At 37.9% G+C, this 24,010-nt stretch overlaps 2 protein-coding genes and 2 pseudogenes across 8 annotated transcripts; 1 reads left to right on the forward strand and 3 right to left on the reverse strand.

Annotated features, from left to right (window-relative positions):
• The first annotated feature begins 5,159 nt into the window (after positions 1–5,159).
• LOC121773670 (disease resistance protein RGA2-like) lies at positions 5,160–17,499 on the forward strand. 7 transcript variants are annotated; one of them, XM_042170574.1, is made up of 6 exons: positions 5,160–8,125; positions 8,558–8,671; positions 9,168–9,398; positions 14,743–14,914; positions 15,005–15,094; positions 17,362–17,490. In XM_042170574.1, exon 1 carries the CDS (start codon positions 5,162–5,164, stop codon positions 8,111–8,113), a length of 2,952 nt encoding a protein of 983 aa, XP_042026508.1. In that variant the 5' UTR covers positions 5,160–5,161; the 3' UTR covers positions 8,114–8,125; positions 8,558–8,671; positions 9,168–9,398; positions 14,743–14,914; positions 15,005–15,094; positions 17,362–17,490. The 7 variants fall into 7 exon arrangements, with proteins under 7 accessions (XP_042026508.1, XP_042026511.1, XP_042026507.1 ...); XM_042170577.1 differs by lacking the exon at positions 17,362–17,490 and adding an exon at positions 8,778–8,845 and having other exon boundaries at positions 9,176–9,398; positions 15,005–15,303; XM_042170573.1 differs by lacking the exon at positions 15,005–15,094 and having other exon boundaries at positions 17,362–17,499.
• On the reverse strand, positions 15,358–17,347 carry LOC121773671 (annotated as a pseudogene).
• On the reverse strand, positions 17,366–18,189 carry LOC121773672 (annotated as a pseudogene).
• Positions 18,190–19,893: 1,704 nt separating this feature from the next.
• Positions 19,894–20,772, reverse strand: LOC121774562 (ethylene-responsive transcription factor ABI4-like). Its single transcript, XM_042171411.1, has one exon. The coding sequence runs from the start codon at positions 20,770–20,772 to the stop codon at positions 19,894–19,896; it is 879 nt and encodes a 292-aa protein (XP_042027345.1).
• Positions 20,773–24,010: the final 3,238 nt, after the last annotated feature.

The following is a 24,010-nucleotide window of genomic DNA, read 5'->3' on the forward strand; positions in this document are numbered from 1 at the left end:
GCAAAAAGTGGTGTAGGATTCTGAGAGCCACCAAGAAGTTTGCGGGCATATACGAGAACAACCTGCTCACTGCTGAGAGTGGCCGAAGCGAAGCCGACGTGAAGGCACTGTCTATGTCCTAATTCAACACTGAAGGCTATCCGAAGTTCAACTCCTGGGAGGAGTATCTCATTCTCGAGAACTGCCCGAAATTCAAGGCCATCTGTGCAGAGGAGAGGGGGACAACTCCTGGGGCGAAGCGAACTAGACACAACATAGCCGGGGACTACAGCAGCGGCAGCGGCTACACACTTTAGGCGCCCACAGGCAAGAGCCCTTCGGCTACACACTTTAGGCGCCCACGCCCTCCGGGCCAACATGCCTCTATCCGAAACGCTAGAGTGGTTGCAGGTTCCTCCCGCCTTTCGTTGGCCACGTCTGGATCGCGCATCTCGCAGCCCGCCCCTATACCGCACTCTGTGGGCATTGGTCCCCACGCAGTCTTGCAAAGGAACCTTGATGTGCTGTTGATGAAACAACTGCAAGAAAACTGCCGTTTCTACGAGACCGCAACCGACCCGATCACCAAGGATATATACTACGCGCTCATGTGTAGGATCAAGGATCAACTGGGGTTGTCTGGGGTTGGGGCAGCGGCGAGGGGGGGCAGCGAGCGGCAGCGGGGGAGGCGGTGGAGAAGAGGAGGCGGAATCCGACTCCACCACCGAGTAGACAGTGGCGGAGTTTTTATGTGTATTTTTTTAAATGTTCGTTGTATAATTTTACCGTTTCCGTAATACAACGGATATTTGTTAACTCATTTTCTAATTATTTACATTCCGATAATTTTAATTATAATTGAATTAAAATATACAAAAAATAAAATAAAATGAAAAGTGACTACAAAAAGTGTCCACTATTGCCGCAGACACTTTTTTTTGTGGGCGCGGACAAATAAGAAGTGGTTGTGGACAAAAAAGTGGCAGGGCAATTGGAAGAGTCCACCTTATAGTGGATGCTCTAAGATTGTCCACAATATCGGTGGTGCCGCGGCTCCCTATTGCGTGGACGAGGGCACACAGGCCGGCGGATGGAGCTGCGGGCATGCTGTTGTGTGCGAAGGGGGGGGCGGTGGCTCCTATTGCACGGAGCCGACGAGCCGCGGCGAGGACGCTAAAGGGGGCCGACGGTGGGAGAGAGTGTCCATGGACACTCTAATATTGGTGGATATTGGATTAAGGTAATCAAATTGAAATTTGTCATCAATTGTGAAGTGTAATTTAGTATTGGTGGATATTGGATTAAGGTAATCAAATTGAAATTTGTCATCAATTGTGAAGTGTAATTTAGTAAAGGATTTCATACACGAGCAATATTGGAAAGCAAATCAATTGTAAAATTAAATCTCATAACTTAATCTTAATCTGAATAGATAATTTATATGATAATAAGTTTTAGTTATTTTATTTTAATTAAAATAATTTCATAAGTTAATAACTTAATCATAGATGAATAATTATATAATAAAGTTATAATAACCGAACGATGTATTAAGTTTGATTTTTTTCAGTTATATTAAATGAAAACGTTTGAACTTTTCTTATCTTATCATATTAAGAAAATAATACGGGTGATATTCAGAATGGTGTTACTTAGTTTAAATAAGAAAGAAATAAAAAAAAATATTTTAATGAAATAAGATGCTTTAATTTCATGAACGTAGCACGAAGGACATATTCTATACACGGATAAAATAATTTTAAAATATTAAAACTTCATAATTTAATATTCAATTTTCATTGATCAGTATTCTTAGTTTAAATTGATATTATCCTATTTTAAATGCAAGGAATCAAACATCGAGTTACATTTAGTATAATGATATTAGTCTCGATTTAATTCGACTCAATGTTTTAAAAACCGGACCGGACCGGCCGGTTCGATCTATTCAACCGCGAACCGGTCGGTGGTCCGGTCCGGTTAGCACTATAAAACCAGTGACATGTTCAACCGCCATGAACTGCCGAAACCGGCCGGCCGGACCGGTCTGGCCGGGAACCGGTTCAAATGCTTTTCAAAATTTTATTCTAAAATTTTGGCTTTGATAGGGGTCGAATTCAAGACCTCCCGGTGAACTTACCAACAATTCTACCACTACACCACAAGGACTTCTTGGTAGTAATATGAACATAAGTTATTTTCATATGTTAAACACAAAATATTTTATCTATATAAACTAATAATCCGTGTTTAATACGTATATATGTATATTAAGAATATGTGATTAATTATATTAAAAGTTTACTACTATTTGATTATATACTAAGAGTATCTACTATTAAATTTATGTTTATTCATATATCTTTGTGTATAATAATATTTTACCGCATTACTTTTTGAAAATAATACTATGAACTTATTTATTTTTATACATAAATATTAAATTTTTTATTTACCACAACTTACTACTAGTATAATTTATATATTTAATTATATTTGTTGATAAAAAGTTAATAAAATTCTTTTTAATTATATTTAATAAAATTCTATCATTCACTAAAAATATATTCTTTTTAATTTTATATTCTTTTAAGATAATTGATTTTAATTTTATATATTCTTTTAAGAAATTGCTAATTATAATATATTTCTTATATTTTAATTATACTTTTACAATCACTAATGTTTTATAATATAGGAGTTTATAATTATACATAGAGTTTAATACTAGTTTTTTATATTGTGTATTATAACTTATTATTGTATTTAAACTTAACGTCATTAAATATTCTAATATACTAGTACAAGACTTGTTTTCTATAATAATACTATTAAATGTATAATACTATAATATTTATTGATAAAATATTTAATTAAATTTTATTATTTACTACTAAATAAATAAATAAATAAATAAATAAATATATATATAAACAGTATTCCGGTTCAACTAATGGTTCGATCAGTGAACCGGTTGAACCAGTGAACCAATAATGACGCCGGTTCGCTTGCCGGTCCGGTTTTTAAAACATTGATTCGGTTACATTTATACCGACAAATGATTTCTTAACATTGCATTTATGAGTCAAAACGACGTTTAGTGTTGAAAAAGAGTCAAAATTATATCTTTGTCATGGGGTATTTGAATAAGAAAAAAAACGAGCTGGTCTATTTTCGTTGAATATTATCTAGAAAATATGATAGCAAAAGAGAAAAAGCTAAAATAAAAGCGATTAGACGCTATATAAATATCTTCCGATTAATTATAAGGACATGGGATATTTGACACAAAATATATAAAATATCTTCTTAGTATATAGTATAAGGACATGTGATAGTACTTGACAAGCCAATACATCTGAACCTTGAAGCACAAGTGATAGATATTATATGGTCAAAAATAGCAGCTAAATTGTAAAAGTGTTTTGTATTTTGTACAGCTTGAGATGATTCATATTAATAATAATACTAGAGTCATGAAATTTTATAATTCAAATTTAATAAATGGTATATAGTGCTAATTGGTTAATTAACAGGTGTTAGAGCATGATATAATTATGTCACATTAAATCGACTAACTTACACAAGATAGATCAAATTTTGTTACACATCACCTATCAGTTTGCGCAATGATGTTATTAGGCTTTAACCTTAGTCGGTGTCTCACGCGTAAAACTTAAATTTTCCCGATTTTCATTGATATTTATTAGATAAGACTCTTCGTAAACACATCTATTTTTAAAATGTGTTTATATAGATTGAAAGGATACGAATGAACAAGTGTCAAGCAAACAGTTTCAGACTAATATTTAGGAAAAAAATTTCAAAATCAATTAGTACTTTTTAGTCCTAAGATACGAGGTACCTGTAAATAAAAAACAAAAATAGAGAATAATTTTGATTTATTAAAATGCCCAACCTTCTTATCGCTTGCCTTGCAATATTTTTCAGCTAAGAATAGACAAAAGTATGAGAAATTAATTACTTCTATAAAAATGAGTAGTACTTATAATAAACATAATGATATAATCATTTCAAACAAATTTAAAGTGTAAAGTCGTTTTCAGACGTTAATCATGAATGTTGAATGAATTGAACTTGAATATAAGAAAAGTAACATAGATTTCATTATTATAAAAAAACAAAACACAACTGATTGCTTCTAATTACAAAGTGTAGAAAAGATAGGATTGTGTCCAGTTATGAAAATATATATCATCAATAAATCAAAAGACAAACTATTCCACCAACTAAGTGACAAAGAAACAATGACAACTATATAGTGAAAATGAGGAAATTGACTAACTGTCTTAATTCTCGTGCTATACCCATTGCCTATATTGACAGAGGGGGTATAATTTTACAGACCACATAATAATGTGTTCGGACCATTTAATTTTGATTCATATTTATACTTCTAATTTTATTTCCATTTGAGATAGTAAGTTTAATTACAAGTTTTTGAAGGAGAAAAAAGGAACTCCAATACAATACAGTGCAATTGCATATCATCCACAATTTTCACATCAACCATTCTTCATCTCCAAAGATAACTGTGAAGGAAGATTGTATTGATTTAGTCAAGAAAAGAATCAAACATGAGTTGTTTCCCTTTTGCTTTTATAACTTTATATCACTTTGCTTTATGGTTGAGAGAGAAAAAAGCAAAAGTGGTGGGAATAACTGATAATTTGATGAGTGAGAATCATAATGCAGGAGTGAGAATATTATTAGCATACCATCCAAAAGTTTACCCACATTCTTCATCTTCAAAGATAAACTTTCAACCATTTTCTCTCTCTAAATCCATTTCTGCTAACCATGGAAGGAGTGTCTTCAGCAGCCATTGATGTTCTTGTCCAAAACCTGATCAACCTTTTCAAGGATGAGTACTCTCTTCTTCGAGGTCTCGATGAAGATGCCCAGCAGCTGCAGAGTACTTTGGGGACGATTCAAGCCTACTTGAATGACGCTGAGAAGAAATCCATCACCCAAGATGCTGTCAAGATCTGGTTGAGGGAGCTTGAAGCCGTGGCTTTCGATGCTGACAATGTCTTGGATGAACTCAGCTATCATCTTCTCCACAAAAAAGTGAAGAAAATGAAGACTCCCAAAGGCAAGGATAAGGTACTCCGTACTCTCATGCTTCTCATCATTTAATGGCATTTTGCATCGGCGTGATATGGCTCACACGATCAAACAAATCAATGCTACTTTTGAGCGTATGAAGAAAACGGCAACAGAGCTTGGCATTCAAAGCATGGTCGTGAGTGCACCTGTTGCTATTACTCATACTTCCATTGAGACGGATTCGGTCAGTCTTGATCCAATCTTCATTGGAAGAGATGATGATGTGCCTAAACTAGTTCACATGCTCACTCAGATCCAAGGTGATCGGATCTTTTCCATGGTTGCTCTTGTCGGAATGGGGGGTATGGGGAAGACTACGTTGACTAGGAATGTCTTTAACCATGAAAGCTTAAAGGCTCGATTTGGATCACTTATTTGGGTTCATGTTTCCCAAACTTTTGATCCAATCAGTCTTTTCAACAAAATCTATTCAACGTTGACTTCAAATACTGGTGATAGAGTTGAGATCAAGGAAGTTATCCTGAAAAGGCTTAAAGAAGTTCTCAATTCTAAAACTTATATTCTTGTTCTTGATGATGTCTGGAATGAAGATGTTCAAATGTGGGAAGACTTTATAAATTCCATGTCTGGAGTTACTTCCACTACGGGAAATGGCATTTTGATCACTACCAGGAGTGAAAAAGTTGCTTCTACTGTTAACCCATTTCATATTCATCATTTGAATGGCTTATCAGATGAAGACTGTTGGTCCATAATCAAGGCCAAAACTTTTGATAAGAATGGTGAAGTTCCATCCGGATTTGAGATGGTTGGAAGAAAGATTGCTAAAAGATGTCGGGGTTTGCCTTTAGCTGCCAATGTAGTCGGAGGAGTGCTTCGCTGTAAGTCCGAAGAAGAGTGGCGCTCCATCAATGAAACTTGGATTTCAGATGACGAAGAAGGTCAAAATATCTCAAAAATATTGATATTGAGTTTTGATCACTTGTCTTTACCATCGCTCAAGAAGTGCTTCACGTTTTGTTCGGTTTTCCCCAAAGGTCGGAAAATTCGGAAGGAGGAGTTGATTGAACTATGGATGGCAGAAGGGTTTCTTCAACCAAGCCGAAGAAATGACATGGAGTCCGTGGGCGACATGTATTTTAATGTGCTTCTACAGAACTCTTTGTTGCAAATTCAAATGAGTGATGATTATGGAAATGCTTCAGAGTGTGTGATGCATGATCTGGTGCATGATCTTGCATCTTCTGTCTTATCCAATAATGAAGATGGTAGCACTCCATTTCGATACATGTTTCTCAACCAAGAATCAAGTCCTATTCCGGAAAAAGTGGCTAAGCATTTGCGCACAGTATTCTTGGATTGTGAAACTTTTGATGCGAAGTTGTCAAACTTTGAATGTCTGCATAATCTGACTCTTTCGGTTGATTATAAAGAGCTGCCCGATTCAGTTAGGGAGTTGGTACATTTGAGAAATCTGAATATTTCAGATACATATATTAACAAGTTGCCCAAGTGGATTGGTAAACTCCATCACTTGCAAACATTAAGAGCATGCCGGGAGTTAGAGAATCTGCCAAGTACGTTGAAGCATATGTTTAACTTAAGGCATCTTCATATCTATTCTCATACAAAGTTGCCAGAGGAGATTGGGAGATTAACTAGTCTTCGTACACTCCCTTACTTCACAGTAGGCAAAGAGAAGGGCTTCCAAATTGAAGAGCTCGGAAGTTTGAATAATCTCAAAGGATCACTAGAGATTAAAGATCTGGAGATGGTGCCTGATAAGGAAGAGGCTCAGAAAGCAAATATATTTCAGAAACCAAACTTATTTGATTTGGCGTATGCGTGGAGTGATGATAGAGAAAATGAAAGAAACGATGAGAGTGTGTTGGAAGGCCTCCAACCTCATCCAAATCTGAAGAAGTTGAAGATTTCAGGATTCAAAGGAAAAAGATTTCCAACATGGACTGAGAAGATGGCAGTACGTGATTGGCCTCATTGCTCTTGGGTACCGCTTCCCAACTTGATTAAAATAAAACTCGTGGAGTGCTCAGAAATAGAGGAAATCCCAACGCTGGAGCACTTGCCTAATCTCAAGTCTCTTTCTTTGAAAAAATTGAAGAAGGTGAGGTTCATAAATGCTTCGTCCAATCATTTAACATCACTCAAAATAGAAGAGTTAGATAGATTGGAATGTCTGCAATGGTTTTTTCATAACAATCAGGATCTCTCATATTTGTATATATCAAAATGTCGTGTTTTGAGAGAATTACCAAATGGCTTGAACACCCTCCATTCTTTGGAGAATTTGTTTATTTTTTATTGTGAGAATCTGAAGTCGATTGGGAATCCAAGTGGCGGAGCACGACAATCACAGGGGATTCTTCGTAGGCTGAGTATTGAAAGGTGCGGAGAGCTGATGGAATTGCCGTGTGAAATGCTCGAGTCGTGGGCCCCTACAATTGAGGAACTTGCATTGGAAGGATTAAGGAGGCTAAAGAATCTACCAATGCTAATTGACTGCCTCGCTAAATCATCTCGTCGTCTCATACATTTGACAATCAGAGGTGTTCCTAAATTGAAGGCTGGTAGTAGTGGTAGTGTTGAGAGTTGGGATCTTAGCAGCTTGAAAACATTAAGCATAGATGTGAGTGTGGAATGGTCAAGAGAGGATAGTGTTGGCATTGCAGAGACTGTGGAAGGGATGCTGCAAAGATGCTCCAACTCACTTACTGACTTAGAATTGAAGGGGATGGAAAATTGGGAGTGGCTGCCCCAATCAATTCAACATCTCACCTCTGTTTATATATTAATATTGGAGAATATAGGAGTAGAAGAATTGCCCCAATGGTTGTGGAACCTCTCATCTTTAAGAAGGTTATATCTATGGAATTGCAACAAGTTGAAGCGTCTGCCCTCTGTGGATGATTCGAATAAATTAGAATGGTTATATATAAGTGATTGTCCGGAACTACGCATTGATTCGGAGTGGCGCAGCCACCATCGCCATCTGCAAATCGAGGTCGATGGCCAGCCCGTGTGAATGTTTTAGCAAGTAAGTATCATTTCCTTTTCATATTCTTAGATAAATTAATTGAGAATATTTGTATTATATGATTTTTGTTGTTATAGCTACAGTTTATGTAAATTCACGGTTCGAAAGATGTTTCCCACTTTTTCTTCATTGTTTTCTTTCATCAAACTTTACTAACAAATCAGATCTAAGTTATTTTTGTTGGGCACATGTCAAATGAATCTTTTTTTCTTTGATTTGCCAATCTTTTTTTCTTTGATTTGCCAATTAGTGCAATTTTCCAATAAAACAAAAGTGCAACCAAATTTAAATTCTTAAGCATTGTAGTAATTAATATGCTAAATATCATGATCTTATACTACACATGTGATTGTAGTGCTTTAAATTCCTCTCCTCGAAACTGAAAGAGATGGATAAGCTTCATTAACCATCTTATACCACTTTATGATGTAGTTCCAGCTGACGAGCTTAGAAAGTCACGGTCTCAGAATGACCTGATATTCACACAAGACTTGTGAAACAAACTAAGGAATGAAAAGTTGGATTTCGCTGGAGTGTTGATGCATGGTAAGTTTTTGGTCACCGGAGGTCGATTGAGGAATAAAAACATCATATTACAATTTTTCAAATTTAATTTTCTATTTACGTTTGTTAATTCCTTTTTTCGTTTTAGGGTTCGCACCTCATATAAATAGTGGAAAAACTGTATTTTGAGTACATGAAAGAGAGGGATCAGAATAGGTAGGAGACGCAATAGAAAGGAACTTTTTCTACCAATTTCATTTTAACAGTTTTTTCATATCTATACTAATATAAAGTGGTAATTGTTTGAAATGATAATTTTGTCCTTTTTGGCTGGAAAATGAGATGGATAAGTGAGTGGTATATGACTATACTGTCTAGAGCCATGTCAAAAATAATTGGATAAAAAATGGCTCAATCAAATGCAAACTACTTGAAGAAGATTTTGTCCAATCAAATGCAAACTTCTTAAATAAGATTAAAATTACTTTTAAATATATGCACTTGAATTGCATTTTGTGGACTAATTTTGTAATTGCAGTATAGCAGGTGTGATTCCGCTTGGAATCCGGCAATGGCTCCGTCGTTAGCTGGCAGATGAGGCAATGAAGAGGAAGTGGCGGCGACGCTGCTGTGCAGGAGGGGTTATGGGGCCGGGCACACCACCCGTGATGGAGCACACCTGCTGCTGCGGCGCAACCGCTGCCCAACCCGCTGGAGTCCTGGACTGACACGCTGGCAAGCCCGATACCTGAGAGTCACAATTTAATAAGTAAGTACCATTTGTCATAGCAACCATTTAATAAGTAATGTCGTAGAGTTGTGCATCAAAATTTGAGCCAAATTAACACGTCTAAACTAGTTTTGATTAAAGTGTTATGTTAATTTTTAAATGTGATTTATATATAAAATATAACCAAAATTCTAAATTCACGACTTAATTTTCAACCAATTCTAAATCTTATAAAAGTGTTACTTCTTCATCGCAACTTTCATCTAAATTATATAGTAATTGACATAAACATTTCGATTTATATATTAATTTATTTTTATGTATAAAATATTTAAGCATTGTATTATTATCTTTGCCTATGAAAAATTGTCATATTTTTCTAGTTTTATTCGTTCTTCAAAATTATTCTCTATCTATTTATGATAAGTTTTTCTTTCTTATAGGATGGAACATATTTTTCACAAAAACTATTTCGAACACTTTTTATCTCTATGTTTTTCTTATTGTAATTAAGATATATTCTTAACTATAAAAATCATTATATTATCTTCCTTCTCTTTTTTTAATCTACTTACCTTAGAATTTATCTTTATTATTTGAAAATCTTATGTCTCGTGCATAGCACGGGTAATAACACTGGTTTTACTGATGCATCTTATTCATATTCTATTATTTTTACTAAAGTCGGACAATATACTGTGAACAAAAGGGTTTAGGGTTGAGCACGATTTAATACACAATTGGTAAAGTAAGAGAGAAGTGGAAAGAAAAAATAATTAAAATATTTTTCGTAGAGAATAGGCCTCACCTCATTAGAGAGAAAAAGGTTTTAAAATTTAGAAAGATTATATTTTTGTGGGACAGACTAAAAGGAAAGAATGTACTACCTCCGTCCCTGAAAGTTTGTCCCATTTTTCCATTTCTGTCTGTCCCTCAAAGTTTATCCCATTTCACTTTTTTAGCCATAGGATTTCAGTCAGCCCACTCCTAATCCCTAGAAACTGAGCTTCAGTGCTCGATAGAGCCACTACCTTTTACTTCTTGCTCCTCCAAGTGACAAGATTTCCCCCTACGAAGGTGAAGTATCCGGCGGTCGACTTTCTATCGTTTGGATTTCCAGCCCAATCAGCATCTGTGAAACCATGAATTTCAAGGTGTCCATGTTTTTCAAACATAATCCCATGTCCTGGTGTTCCCTTTAGGTAGCGAACAATCCTCAAGGCCGCTTCCCAATGAGCAGCTTGGGGTGCATGCATGAATTGAATAATCACTCCAACTGCATACGCAATGTCAGGTCTGGTATGGGATAAGTAGATCAACTTCCCTACTAGGCGCTGGTATCTTGTGCGAGGGGTTGATTCCGCCCCTTCAATTATCTGAAGACCATGATTCTGTACCATAGGGGTGTCCGCTGGCTTGCAATCAAGTAGCCCGGTTTCTGCCAGGAGATCGAGTACATACTTCCTTTGGTTAATAAAGATTCCCTTTCTTGACCTCAATACCTCTATTCCCAAGAAATACATGAGTAGGCCCAAGTCCTTCATTTGGAATTCAGTAAACAATTTTTTTCTCAACTGGTTGATCTCATCCTCATCATCTCCTGTGAGTATCATATCGTCCACATAAATAATTAAGCACGTGATCTTTCCTTCCATTTTCTTCAAAAAAAGTGTGTGGTCCGAGTTGCTTTGCTTGTACCCATACTTCTTCATTACCTCCGTGAATCTCCCAAACCAAGCTCGTGGTGACTGTTTGAGTCCATACAAGGTCTTCTTCAGCTTACAGACCTTTCCTCCTTCAAATTCCCCTGAAAAACCCGGCGGTGCCTCCATGTAGATGGGTTTCGACAGTTCACCATGTAGGAATGCATTGGTTACGTCAAACTGGTGGAGTGGCCAATCTCTGTTTGCCGCTATAGAGAACAACACCCGAATGGTACTCATCTTTGCAACCGGGGAGAATGTTTCGGCATAGTCGACTCCATATGTTTGGGTGTATTCTTTCGCCACCAGTCTTGTTTTGTACCGTTCAATAGATCCATCTGGCCTCCTTTTTATGGTGAAGACCCATCGACATCCCACTGTGCGGACTCCATCTGGCTTTAGACATACCTCCCATGTTTTGTTCTTCATCAGGGCCCTCATTTCTACTAGCATAGCCTCTCTCCAATGAGCAATCCATATGGCTTACTCTGCTGTCCCTGGTAGCTCTTCTTCTTCATAGAGGGCTGCTGCAAACGCCCTTGCCATCTCACTCAAATTCGCCTTTGCCAGATTTACCACAGAATACCGACTCTTGGAGCTAGTCCTTTCAGGGCTATAGCGCTTTGCTGGTATTCCTCGAGTGCTCCTCGGTGGAAGTACATATCTTCCTGTGTCACCGTCAACTGCTGTATTCTCTTCTACACCAGACTCATTAGGAGTAATAACTGTACTGTCTGAGCTAGTTTCAGGAATTACCTCAGATATCACTGGAGGAGGATCCAACTGAGACGTAGGTGATTGAGGAGGCTCCACAGTAGACGGGATCGGCTCGGCGGTGACACTAGCTCGCTCTGTTGGTCCCGCCAGTGAGTTGCCTGATTGTGGCGACACAGCCCAACTAAGGGGTCTAATGTTATCACTCGGGTTCTCCCCCTGACTATCACAACTCTCCCCCTGACCCCGAGTTTGGGCTTGGAAAAAATATTCACACTCCAGAAAATTACAGTTCATGGTTGTTATTATTTTCCTAGAAGTTGGGTCATAGCAACGGTACCCTTTCTGGTTAGTCCCATATCCCAAAAAAAACACACTTAAGAGCACACGTTGAAAATTTACTTCTTTCATGTTTGGGAATATGTACATAAACAGAGCATCCAAAAACTCGAAGGGGAAGAGTTAGAGGTTCATGAATTGTAGTAAGGGCTGAAAGAACCTGTAGGGGGGTTCGCATACCCAAAATTTTCATAGGAAGGCGATTGATTAAGTACACAGCGGTAGCAACAGCTTCAGGCCACAAAAATTTTGGGACATTTGAGTAAAAAAACAGGGCTCGGGTGACTTCCAAAATTAATCTATTTTTTCGTTCTGCTACTCCATTCTGTTCCGGGGTATAAGGGCAAGTGGTTTGATGAACGAGGCATTTACTTTTAAAAAATTCTGCCATTTCCTTATTAACAAATTCTCTACCGTTATCAGACCGAAGGACCTTAATGGAAGTTTGGAACTGCGTCTGAATTAAGGTGAAGAAACTGACAAATTTTTCAAAAATTTCTGACTTATTTTTCAAAAAATATACCCAAGTTAATCTTGTGCAGTCATCCACAAATATGAGAAAACATTTAAAACCATGATCACCAACAATAGGCGCTGGACCCCACACATCAGCATGTACCAAAGAAAAAATACTCTTAACTCGAGTCTCGCTAGATTTGAAAGACTGTCTGTGGCTTTTCGCCAAAACACAAGATTCACACGAAATGTCTTTAAATTTAGAAAACTTAGGAAACAGAATTTTAAGATAACCCGAGGATGGATGTCCCAATCTGCGGTGCCACAACCAGGCTTCTCGATTAGCAGATCCGTGAGCAAGCATCGCGGTGCCACCTTGTTGAGTAATCTCATCCACATAGTAGAGGCCTTGACGCTCAGTGCCACGCCCAATTATCCTCCTCGTCCTGATATCCTGTAAAACACAGAAATTGGGATGCATCAGTAATGTACAATTGAGCTCCTTAGTCACGTGACTAATGGACATGAGTTTATGGGATAATTTGGGCACATAAAGGCAGTTGGACAGCTTTAAAGTTGGTGAAATTTCTATGGTCCCACTTCCACTAACGTCTGTCAGTTCCCCGTCGGCAGTTTGAATCAAACTTTTTGTAGCCTCATTAATCACAGAAAAATCATTTTTATCATATGGCATCGTATCCGTGGCCCCGCAATCAAATATCCATCCAATCTCCTTAGAATTAATTATACTTCGGGCCATAAGTGCAGTAGAAATTTTTTCTAAGGGTGCAAAGGGATTTGGGGTCACATATGATATTTTAGACAAGGTTGGGGCTGTTTTTCGGTTTTTAACATGCTGAGGGGTAAATTGAATACAACAATTTATGTGGGGGTCAGATTGTAAATGGTGGGGTACTTTCTGTATTTTAGGCAAAATATGAGGACTTGATTGTAAAAAGTTTTGTGGATTAGGGCTAGACAACCCTAATCCGTTACCTCCAACGCCAGACCCGCCTCCTTTCCTCTCGGCGAACGCTGCTTCTCCGATCATCCCGTCCGCCTCTCCACATCAGCCGCCCCATCCGGTTCTGGAATCTCCATCTCCGGTCCTTCCCCGAGGGTTGGTGGCCTCGCGGTTGCCCCCTCCGATTGGAAACAATCCACCGCATCCGCTTTCTTCCACCCCGATTGCTAATCTGGCCTTCACCTTTTGATTTTCGTCCCACCAGTCGGGAAATCCGACAAGGAGGAAGCACGATTCTCTGGTATGCTTCTGTTTTCCACAATGGGAGCACCACATTTTTTATTTGTCCGGTTTGAATCATGTTCTACGGTTGGGTCCGGTGGCGCGTGGCGGTGGAGGATGATTGGGACGTTGTTGTGGTAGATTCCGGGCAGCGAAGCCAAGCCCTACTCCACCCAATGATGAATCGTCGATCGCCGCGCCGGTTGGAGGATCCTTGTTAGCTGCTGGCGGCATAATTTTGAGCCGGGTAGTTTCTCGTTTCACCCGTCCGTACGCGACTTCGGCTGAGGGCAGTGGTTGCTCTTTGAGGATATCACGCCGGATTCCGTCATATTTCTCATTCAATCCGGTGAGGAATTTGAACAATCGTCTTGTTCCAATGTAGGTTCGAAACTGTCCGACCCCTTTATCGCAGCAATCAATTGGGCGATTTTCGCATCGATCTATCTCTATCCAAATTCTGTGGAGACGTCGCCAGTAAGTCTCGAGTCCTTGTTCTCCTTGCACTATCTTACTCGCATTTTCCTCCAAATCGTACAATAGGTACGGATCGGAGGTGCTTGCGAATGTGACGAACAAACTCTCCCATAGAGCTTGTGCGGTTTGGTGGTGCGCGAAGTCCACGACAATATCAGTTTCGATATTATCGACTATCCATGAGAATACGATCATGTTGGTTTCTTCCCATTCGGTGTAGCCCTTTGTCCCCGGTTCTGGTGGCTGTGGTACGCCTGTGATGTACTGATTTGCTCACCTTCCTCCAATGGCTATCTTCATCAGTTTGTGCCATAGAGGATAGTTATTTCCATTGAGTTTGACTGCGAGAGTAACTTGTTTACTCATCCTTAATCTTGTATCTTCTACGTGTGGTTTCTCTTCTTCGTTGTCTGACATTTTTGTGGATTTCTGCCCTGTTTTTGGTCAGAGGTTTGAGGAGGGTATTGAACTATGATGAATCAATTTCTGAGTTCACCAATTTGGATCGAAAAGCATGCTCTGATGCCATGTTGAAAGGCTAGTTTTTTATTCATCTCGATGGCTCTTTTACAATGAAGAGTGGAGGCTACCTAAATACACAATGAGATCTTCTATACATGGTAAGGATTTGCCCTGGTATCAATTATCATTAATGTGTGCATATCAATTCTAGGTCCCTAATTGATCCTTGATTGATTTCTTTCCAACAGTTTGGCTTCTGTTCAGTGGGATCCATGCGGGTCCAAATAATTAACAATTAATCGAATCGAATACCTTGACGCAGTGATCAGTCTCGATAAGTAAGAGTGTGTTCTTCTATTCATCTGATACAAGCTCTGCCTTCCCGCCTCTCCTCTTTCTGTTATTCATCTGCCGTGTCTGCCAACTGCGATTCATTTCTTCAAATATCTAAGTAGTGTCTTAGATCAAAAAATACAATTCAAGCTTTTAAACTCAATATCTAAATACAGAAGTTTAACACTCAAATAAGAACTTTTACACTCTTAAATTAATAATTAGTCATGTACCACAACATATCATTCAAACTAGATTAACCTACACCTTCTTTGGTAAAAGTTTCATAACCAAATCAAATAGACGCCATCATTATCCTCCCTTCGTAGTGGCTCACTCATCATCAAAATGGTGGCAGCGCCAAGTGTGCATCCCCCTCTTGTAGTCATCTCTCTCAAGAGAAGAATCACATCGTCCATCTTGATCCTTTTCAGAAGAGCTTGAACATAAATATTGTAAGTCACACTGTTGGGAAAGCACCCTTTTTCACCATTTGCACCATCAAATCCTTAGCCTCTTCTATCTGCCCTTCTTTGCACATTGCAGCAATAAGGCCGGTATATGCTATAACATCAGGCTGCACATTTCTGGAAGGAAGCTCGTTTAACATATCCTTTGCTTGTCTGAGTTTACCATCATTGCACAATCCTTCAATGAGGATGTTATAAGAAACTATGTCTGGAATGATGCCTTTGTTTTCCATGCTACGTAACATGGAAAATGCTTCATCAATACGATGAGCATTGCACAAACCATGTAACAAGATTCCAGAACTAATTCTATCAGGATAAACTTGTAGAGCTTCCATCTCTTTGAACAACTTCAAGCCCTCTTCACATCGACCATCATGAAATAAAGTCTCCAGCATTACGTTATATGAAATCACATCTCGCTCTAACTCATTGGCATGAATCATGGTAAAAAGACAACAAACTTCATCATCTCGTCCCATTTTACAATACCCGTTCATCAAGCTAGTGTAGCTTCTAACATCAGGCTTGATGCTGGATTTCACTGCTAGTTGAAAATTTTTTCTAGCTTTATCCATTTCTCCCAGCAAACTATACCCCTTTATCAATTCTATATAACAATATTTGGTTGAACACCAATTTGCTTCATAGCGACTAGCATATACTCGGCCTCTTCCATCCTTCCCTCTCGGCAAAGAGCATCCACAAAAATACTACAAGTAACCACATCTGGGAGGACTTTATTCGATATCATCTTCCTTAACATGTCTTCAGCCTCCTTCCCTCTACTATGATTGCATAACCCTTCAATTATTGAATTATATGTTACAACATCGGGTGAAATCCCCTTATCACCCAAGGTGGAGAAGAGTTGGAGGGATTCGTCGACCTTTCTATCTTTTCACAGACCATCAAGAACTATGCCGTAAGCATAAACATTAGGTTTGCAACTTCCTTTTTCCAATCGACTAAGCAATTCGAGCGCCTCAAGACAGGGACGAAGCCACATTGGGGCCTAGGGGGCCACTGGGCCCCCAGCTATTGAAATTATTACTATATATGGAGTATACATTCCTAAGATATACAAGCATGTTGGTAGTCGAGTTGGTTTGATATTCCCCTTTCCTTCTTGAAGTCAGTTGTTCAAATCCTAGAAACAACAGGGTTTTTGTTCCTTTTTATTTTAGTAGTGGTATTTTATTTCCTCAAAACATCTCATTTCAATTACTCTTGAATCTTAATATATGCCATTTGTATAGACTTTTGAAAGCTTTATCACTTATTAAATATTAGACTTTATTTATAGTCTACTTTTTAATTTAGTACTTTATTTATAGTAGTCATTATTCTGGCAACTTTTTTTAATACTTTAAATATAGTAATTAGTTATTATTCTAGTCTATTTTTTAAATTTTTTATGAATGATAAATGTAGTAATTATTTTAAAACATAAGTACATTGTCAGTCTACTTTTTAAATCACAAATATTTGGTTAATTTGAAACATAAATTGATCGAAAAACATGAAGAGCTCTACCGAAAGGATACTATAAGCTTTCGAATAATGAATATGTGTGAAAAATGATATTATATGCTTTATTTGATCTTACGATTTATAATCGTTAATAAAAAATGTTATTAATAGTATATAAGATGCAAATACGGTCATTTTCACGACATTGTGCAATTTTGATGTCGGGATTGATTTTTACTAAAGTTGTTGTATATATCTCTAGTTTCTATCACTAGTATTTATTTCATTACCATCTCCATCCCTCACTATTCCTTCCACTTATGTTGCAGTTGTTTACGGGGATATTAATGTCAATGTAAAAAATAGCTCACAGTTATAAACAGTTTTTGGGCCCCAGGCAAAAAATCTTGGCTTCGTCACTCCCTCAAGAGTACCTCCAACTTTGCATAACCCATTAATCAAAGCACCATAGGTACGTTCATCGGGATTGCACAGTTGCTCCGCAGACAACTTCCAACACAGCTTTGCTACCTCTGGGATCCTTCGACCAATACAAGCCCTTTGATGAGAGTGTTAAAAGTTACCACATCTGGTTTGTAGCCATGCTTGAAGAAACTGCCTAAAATCGCAAACCCAAAATCAGGTCTTTTCAGTCGGCAGAAGCAATCGATCGCAATACTCAAGGTGTAGTGATTTACAGGAGCACCCCTTTGAAGCATTTTGTCGAACAGGTGAAGTGCAAGTCAGTATTGCTTTAGCTTGACCACAGCACTCAATAACTTGGTGAAATCAATAACAGAAGGGGGCGGATGCATTCTCAACATATTCTGGAATTGATCGATGGCATCATCGGGCTCACGTATACAGCTGAAATCAAATCTGGGATAAGCAGAAAAGCATCGAATTTGGTGACTAGCATTGAGAAGGGAGTGATAATATAGGGATTTGATCCAACAATTTGACAGAAAACTTCGGAAAATCAAGGCAGAGTTCAAAGACATGATTTTGATTATCGATCTGGAATTCTTGGGTTAATTTGGTCAGTTTTCTCGATGTGTATTGAAATCTTTGGAGAGTTTATTTAATTGAAATCTTAGGTACAAGAAATGTCAATTATAGTGCACATTCAACTACTCCATGAAATATTAAATTTACTTCCAATCATAGTTTAAATGTTAAATAATTAATATTTCATTTTTACTTTTACTATGTTAGGCTAAAATGAAAAATTGATCTATTCCCTAATAAATTACGTATCAAATGACAAGACTAAATAATTTCCCAAATTTATAGTAATTACCACGGGTCTACTAGCGGACCCATTGATTTATTTCGCACAAATTTATAGACATTTCAATAAGTGAAAAAGCTTACTCAAGAATTTAAAGCTGCTTCGTACCCAAAAGCATCGATAAATCTTCAAAATAAGTTAGTTAAGGACGGACGAATTACGTATAATTCCCTCAAATTTATTTCTAACAATCACTTGAAATTGGCCCAACATCCAAATAAAGCTACAATCACTTGAAATTTGGCCCAACATCCAAATAAAGCCCGAATTCCTTGTTTCAGCTACTAATATGGGCCTAGTCGAACGAGTCCTTGAATTTCTTTTTGTAACTAATAATTCTTCCTCAGCAGGCTTTTATCAATGTATGCATTTTAATTGCAATAAAATTAATAGCATCAAAATCAGAAAATTAATTAGTACATTCAATAATAAACAAATTGAATTCCACGCATAGTTCTGAAAAACTCTAAAATTCCCACCTGATATCCAATCCACACGTTTATTCGAGTACCCTAATACCCAATGCGAATATTGTAATCACAAACCAAAAAATTTACTCCCTCCGTCCCATTAAATATGTAATATTTGGGAATCGGCGCGGATATTTATGTAGTGTTGTAATGAAGAGAGGAGTATATTTATGTAGTATATTTAACATGACTCCCATTGATCATCTGTTACCCTAGCATCCAAAATGGAAGATGTCTCGCCGGACGTCGGACCGGCGTGCCGGACATCTGCCCGGGACATCCGCCATTAGGCGAGGGAGGAGCGGACGCGGACGTCGGCTGCGGACACCGCACATCCACGGCTTTCTGAGACGTCCGTCGGGACGTCCGTCATTGCGGTGTCCCGACGGATGTCCCCGATTTTGGCGGAAGTCCCGACGGATGTCCCGATTTTTTATTATTTTTTGTGGATGTCCTTAGGGATGTACACCATTGTGTAGTGGGATGTCCTTATGACGTGGCAGAAGATGTTTTTAAGAAATCCGTCGGGATGTCCGCCGGGACATCTATCCCATTTTGGATGTTACTTCAAAATTTATACATATGATAAGGGGAGAGATGAAATATGTAATACTATTTTCAGTTAATTTCTTCCGTTATCATTATAACAGTATATTATTTGTGTGGTTTCAGTTCTACATGTTATAATCATTTTATTAGCTAGCAATTGTGAATCTTGTGATACAGAGAGCCCACACGTCTGCACATATTTTTTTTCAATGATCAAAATTCAACATTTAAGAACACAAACATTACTCTATATATCATCAAATCTGTTTGATTAATTACACACTATTATGTATAACACAAACCTAATTAAAAAAAAAGGAACAATCAATCAAGAATTCAACACATAATCCTTAAACATACTCCCCTCTTCCTCTAAAACATAGTAAAGAAATTAAATCCCTCCAAATCTCATGCATGATGCAACTTACTCATAAAATACAAACACACAATACTATACTATATATATATTCTCTCATAATCGTATAATCTCCCTTCATCTCTCCATCTCCCAAAACCCTCCATACTTGCATGGAATCTCAAAACCCTAATTCTCAGATACTATCGAAGAAGAACGGATCACCATAGTCCCAAATGCTCGTAACAGGATACTCATCCTCGTTCGGAATCAACGGCCACGACGGCGAGCTCACGTATCCATTCATCACCGCCGTCGGATCCGATATCGCCGCCGCGGGCTCGGCGATCGACATCAGCGAGCTGATCTCACCGTATCCAGCTCCACCTTGCAAAATGTTCGTATTCTGAATCTGATCTTGAGCTTGATTCTGATTCAGATTGTGATTTTGCTGCAGAATTTGGCAATTTTGATTGTTAGGGTTTGGATTTGCCCTAATTCCGGAATCCGATTCAGAAACCCCCAAATCCGAAATTCCGTACGGCTTGGGCGCAATTTGGGGCAAAATGTTAGGGTATTGTACGTTAGGGTACAACCCGTACTGCGCGGCGTAATTTGAAATCTGCGGCGGCGGCGGAGCCGCCATGAGGCCGTATCCCGACGGCCGCGGCAGGAGAGGGCGTAGCGTCTGCGCCGTGGTGGTGGAAGACGACGACGAGCTGCTCCTCGACGTCGATTGCGAAGAAGACGAGCCGCAATATCCTCCGCCGCTGCAATTTCCTCCGCCGCCGAGGTTGAGCTGCGCGCGGGAGCCGTAGAGGATGACGGCGGCGCGGTCGTAGGCGCGGGCGGCGTCCTCGGCGGTGGCGAAGGTGCCGAGCCAGCGGCGCGTCCGCTTCCGCGGCTCGCGGATCTCCGCCACCCACTTCCCCCAGCTCCGCTGCCGGACGCCGCGGTAGCGGAATTTGGCGTTGTCCGGGCCGCCCTTGCCCTTCCCCTTCTTTCCACTGCCGGCGGCGGCGTGATTTTCCTCGGGAGAGGGGTGATTGGGGTCTGAAATTGCAGCGCCGCTCATGGTGAGTGGTCGCGGAGAGCGGTGGGGAAATGGAATCGAAGAATTGTTTTTTTTTCTAGAGAGAGAGAGGGAGAGAGAGAGAGGGGTTTGGTTAATTTGCCTCGTTGTGTGTTTACCCAATGAAGAAGACTGTGGGTTTGAATGCTGCTGTTGAAAGGGTTTCGAGTGTAAATGGTGGAAGAGGGCGGTGCTCATGTGGAGAAAATGGAATCTGTGTATTTTTGTGTGTGTATTCATTTATACGGTATTTATACGACAGTGGTGGGGACAGAGGGAAGGTACACATTGGAATATTGGGACATGCAAAAATTATCATTTTCTTCAATTGGAATTAATATATGGGATAAAGTGAAGAAATAAATACTTTGAATAGGTAGAATACTTTTTTGGTCCAAATTCTTGGGTGAATTTTGAAGAGGGTGAATTACTAATATGTTTAGAAATCCAGTATAGTAGTAGTAAATGGTTACATGAGAAAGGAATTGATCGGATCACAAGATTGAATATGGAATTCGAATGGTATCAAATAGAACTATGATGAAGAATAAGATGAAACAACATTTAGCAAATTTGAGAATGGGTAGGAAGAAATGGTTAGATCCTTTTATTCTAATTTCTCAAACATACAATGGATTCATATATGTAAATTGGGATGCTGATTCATATATATATATATATATATATATAGATAAATTGTCCGATGACCGCAAAATTTTCAATGAACATTTGGATCATTTTAGTTTTGAATATAAGAGCCATTTTCATATAGTAGTATTTCATTAATTATGAATTTGAAACATATTTTGGATTTGTCATGTTTTACTTTATACTACAGTTAATTGTATAGAATATTATAGGGATAGTTTATCATATAAGTTGGAGTACATTTTTGCGTTGATTTAGGGTTTGTAACTTTTGAAATATAAAACCACCAGTTTTGATTTTTTTGCAATTGTCTCGTAATTATCAAAATCAAAACAAATGTAACATAAAACCATGTCGTTTCAAATAAAGTGTAATTTTAGTAAAGATCCAAAAATATAATGACAACATTTTATCAATAATCACATTGTTTGTCATTTGTTGTCCTATCATATTTAATGTATTTTTTATTTTATAGACAATTGCTAACAAATAAAAAATAATAACATTAGTACTCCTATTATATTTCAAAAATTGTGCAGCGACCAAATGTAACAAAATGTTATACCAATTTATTTGACAATTATCCATTTATTATACTATGCTACGCAAATTAGTTATGTTGAGTATTAATATAATTTCATAGAAATTTTATAAAGTTTTAAAAATAAGTATTATGGTAATTCTCTAGGGGTCCCTTGTTTATCTTTACTACGGTATAGGGGTCTCCACTCTCCACTACTTATCACAAATAAAACAAAACCCCAATAATTTAGATATAGTGATGAAAATCTATGAGTCATTCTAGAATCTTGTGCCAACATGAAAATTATATTACTGATAACATATTTTAGTTGGAGGAGAATTGTTCTTTAGATTTACATGAACTTATTTAATTAAAGTAGTATATGTAGACAGAAAAATGATACACTTATGTATGTATTGGTTTAGGGGCTAAATGTCTCAAACTTGATCTTATTATGTGACGATTAATGTTAAATTTAGTATTGCAATCACTAAGATAAAATAAAATAAATCAAATAAATGACGTGCCCTAATAATTTTAACCAACTTTTAATTGTAAATTTAGTTACAAATTGATTGTAGTTGGTGAATCTCTAATTTTGTATTATTGAATTGCATTTACATGTGTTGTCCTTGACATAAGATCTGTTATAATATACGATCAGTATCTCTGACTAATTTTGTTACATTTATACTTCAATTAATTATTTATCTGTTGTCTGACTTAATAATTTGCTTGTTGTGTGCTTCCTTAAATTTCAAGATAAGTATTCTTGTAACTCTGTTTGATATAAATAAATATATTTAATAAGCATTGTCACAATAGCACTGTGTGCACTGGAGTCGATCGGATTTATTCCTTCATTTTTTTTCTTTCGCCTCTTACTTTTTTATTTGATCAAAGAACGGAACAAATATAATATCTTTAAATTAGATTGAACAAAGATATTTCTTGGAGTATGAGGAAGTAGTGACTGAATTAATTGTAACATAACTTGTCTAACTCTAGTACACTACTATATAAAGCTAGCATGTCAACCTTATTAAAGCCACAAAGCATGTTTGATTTACTACTAATGATAATTTATCATTTACATCCCGAATATTTGATTTGTTGTCTTCGATTATTTATAAGTTATTTTTTAAAAAATTTTATTTAAAATATATTGTTGTTGGTTCTCCATCCCATCACATAAAAATATGAAACAAAAACCATTTAACTACTTACTATGTTATTATTACCCGTGAAAATAGAAAAAAAATGCTAGAAATTAAAATAATTATTTTGATCTAGATTTCGGATTTTAATTTGGCTTGTTTAACAAATTTAGTTATAAATTCACAAATAAGACTAAGTCACTACTAGTGACAGAACCAGAAAATTAAGTAAGCTAGGACTGAAATTTAGATAGATCGTACATTATTTTACCTCATCACTTACTTTAAAAAAAATAACACCTACAATTATCCACCCTTCATAATGAGAAATTTTTATTTTCTTTACCCACATATATAGACAAGACATGCTTTAAACTTTTTTATATATAGATTCACATGTATAGATACACAAAAAATTCAACACTTACTTTTAATATCACATTATTGTATAGACTAAAGTATAGACTCACTGGGCCGACCCCTGGGTCAGGCCCGGGCCCACAAGTGATGGGCTCAAACCGGCCTCGGGCCCGTCCCGGGCCACGTGGCCCCAGGGCGACCCATGCGACGGAGTTCAGGAACTAGCTGCTGCCGGCGCCGTCGATCAGGCAGTGGTTGAATGCGGCTGCCAGGACGGCCCATGCCAGGTCAACTGCATGATGACTGGCGGGGCTGAGGGTGTCATCACTTCATGTGACAGGAAGCTCCTCCACTGCATGATGTGCGGTGGGGGCGAATCGAATTCGGTTGTCGTGTAGGTGGAGGTGACGGTTATGAATAGGGCGCCCTGGGCGTTGCACGCGACCTCGAGCCCCGGGTCTTCGGCCCGGACTCGCACCGTGCCCGCGAGCGGGTAGTAGGGCACGAGGGCCCGGGACAGGGCCGTCTTCACATTTTTGGTGATTGCGTCTTG

Source organism: Salvia splendens, chromosome 17, assembly GCF_004379255.2.
Source record: "Salvia splendens isolate huo1 chromosome 17, SspV2, whole genome shotgun sequence".
In the NCBI taxonomy this organism is placed as follows: Eukaryota; Viridiplantae; Streptophyta; class Magnoliopsida; order Lamiales; family Lamiaceae; genus Salvia; species Salvia splendens.

What these genes read in the sequence shown, in the direction of transcription:
- LOC121773670 (XM_042170573.1), top strand. Translation starts at nt 5,162, where the DNA reads ATGGCTCACACGATCAAACAAATCAATGCTACTTTTGAGCGTATGAAG.
- LOC121774562 (XM_042171411.1), bottom strand. Translation starts at nt 20,772, where the DNA reads ATGAGCGGCGCTGCAATTTCAGACCCCAATCACCCCTCTCCCGAGGAA.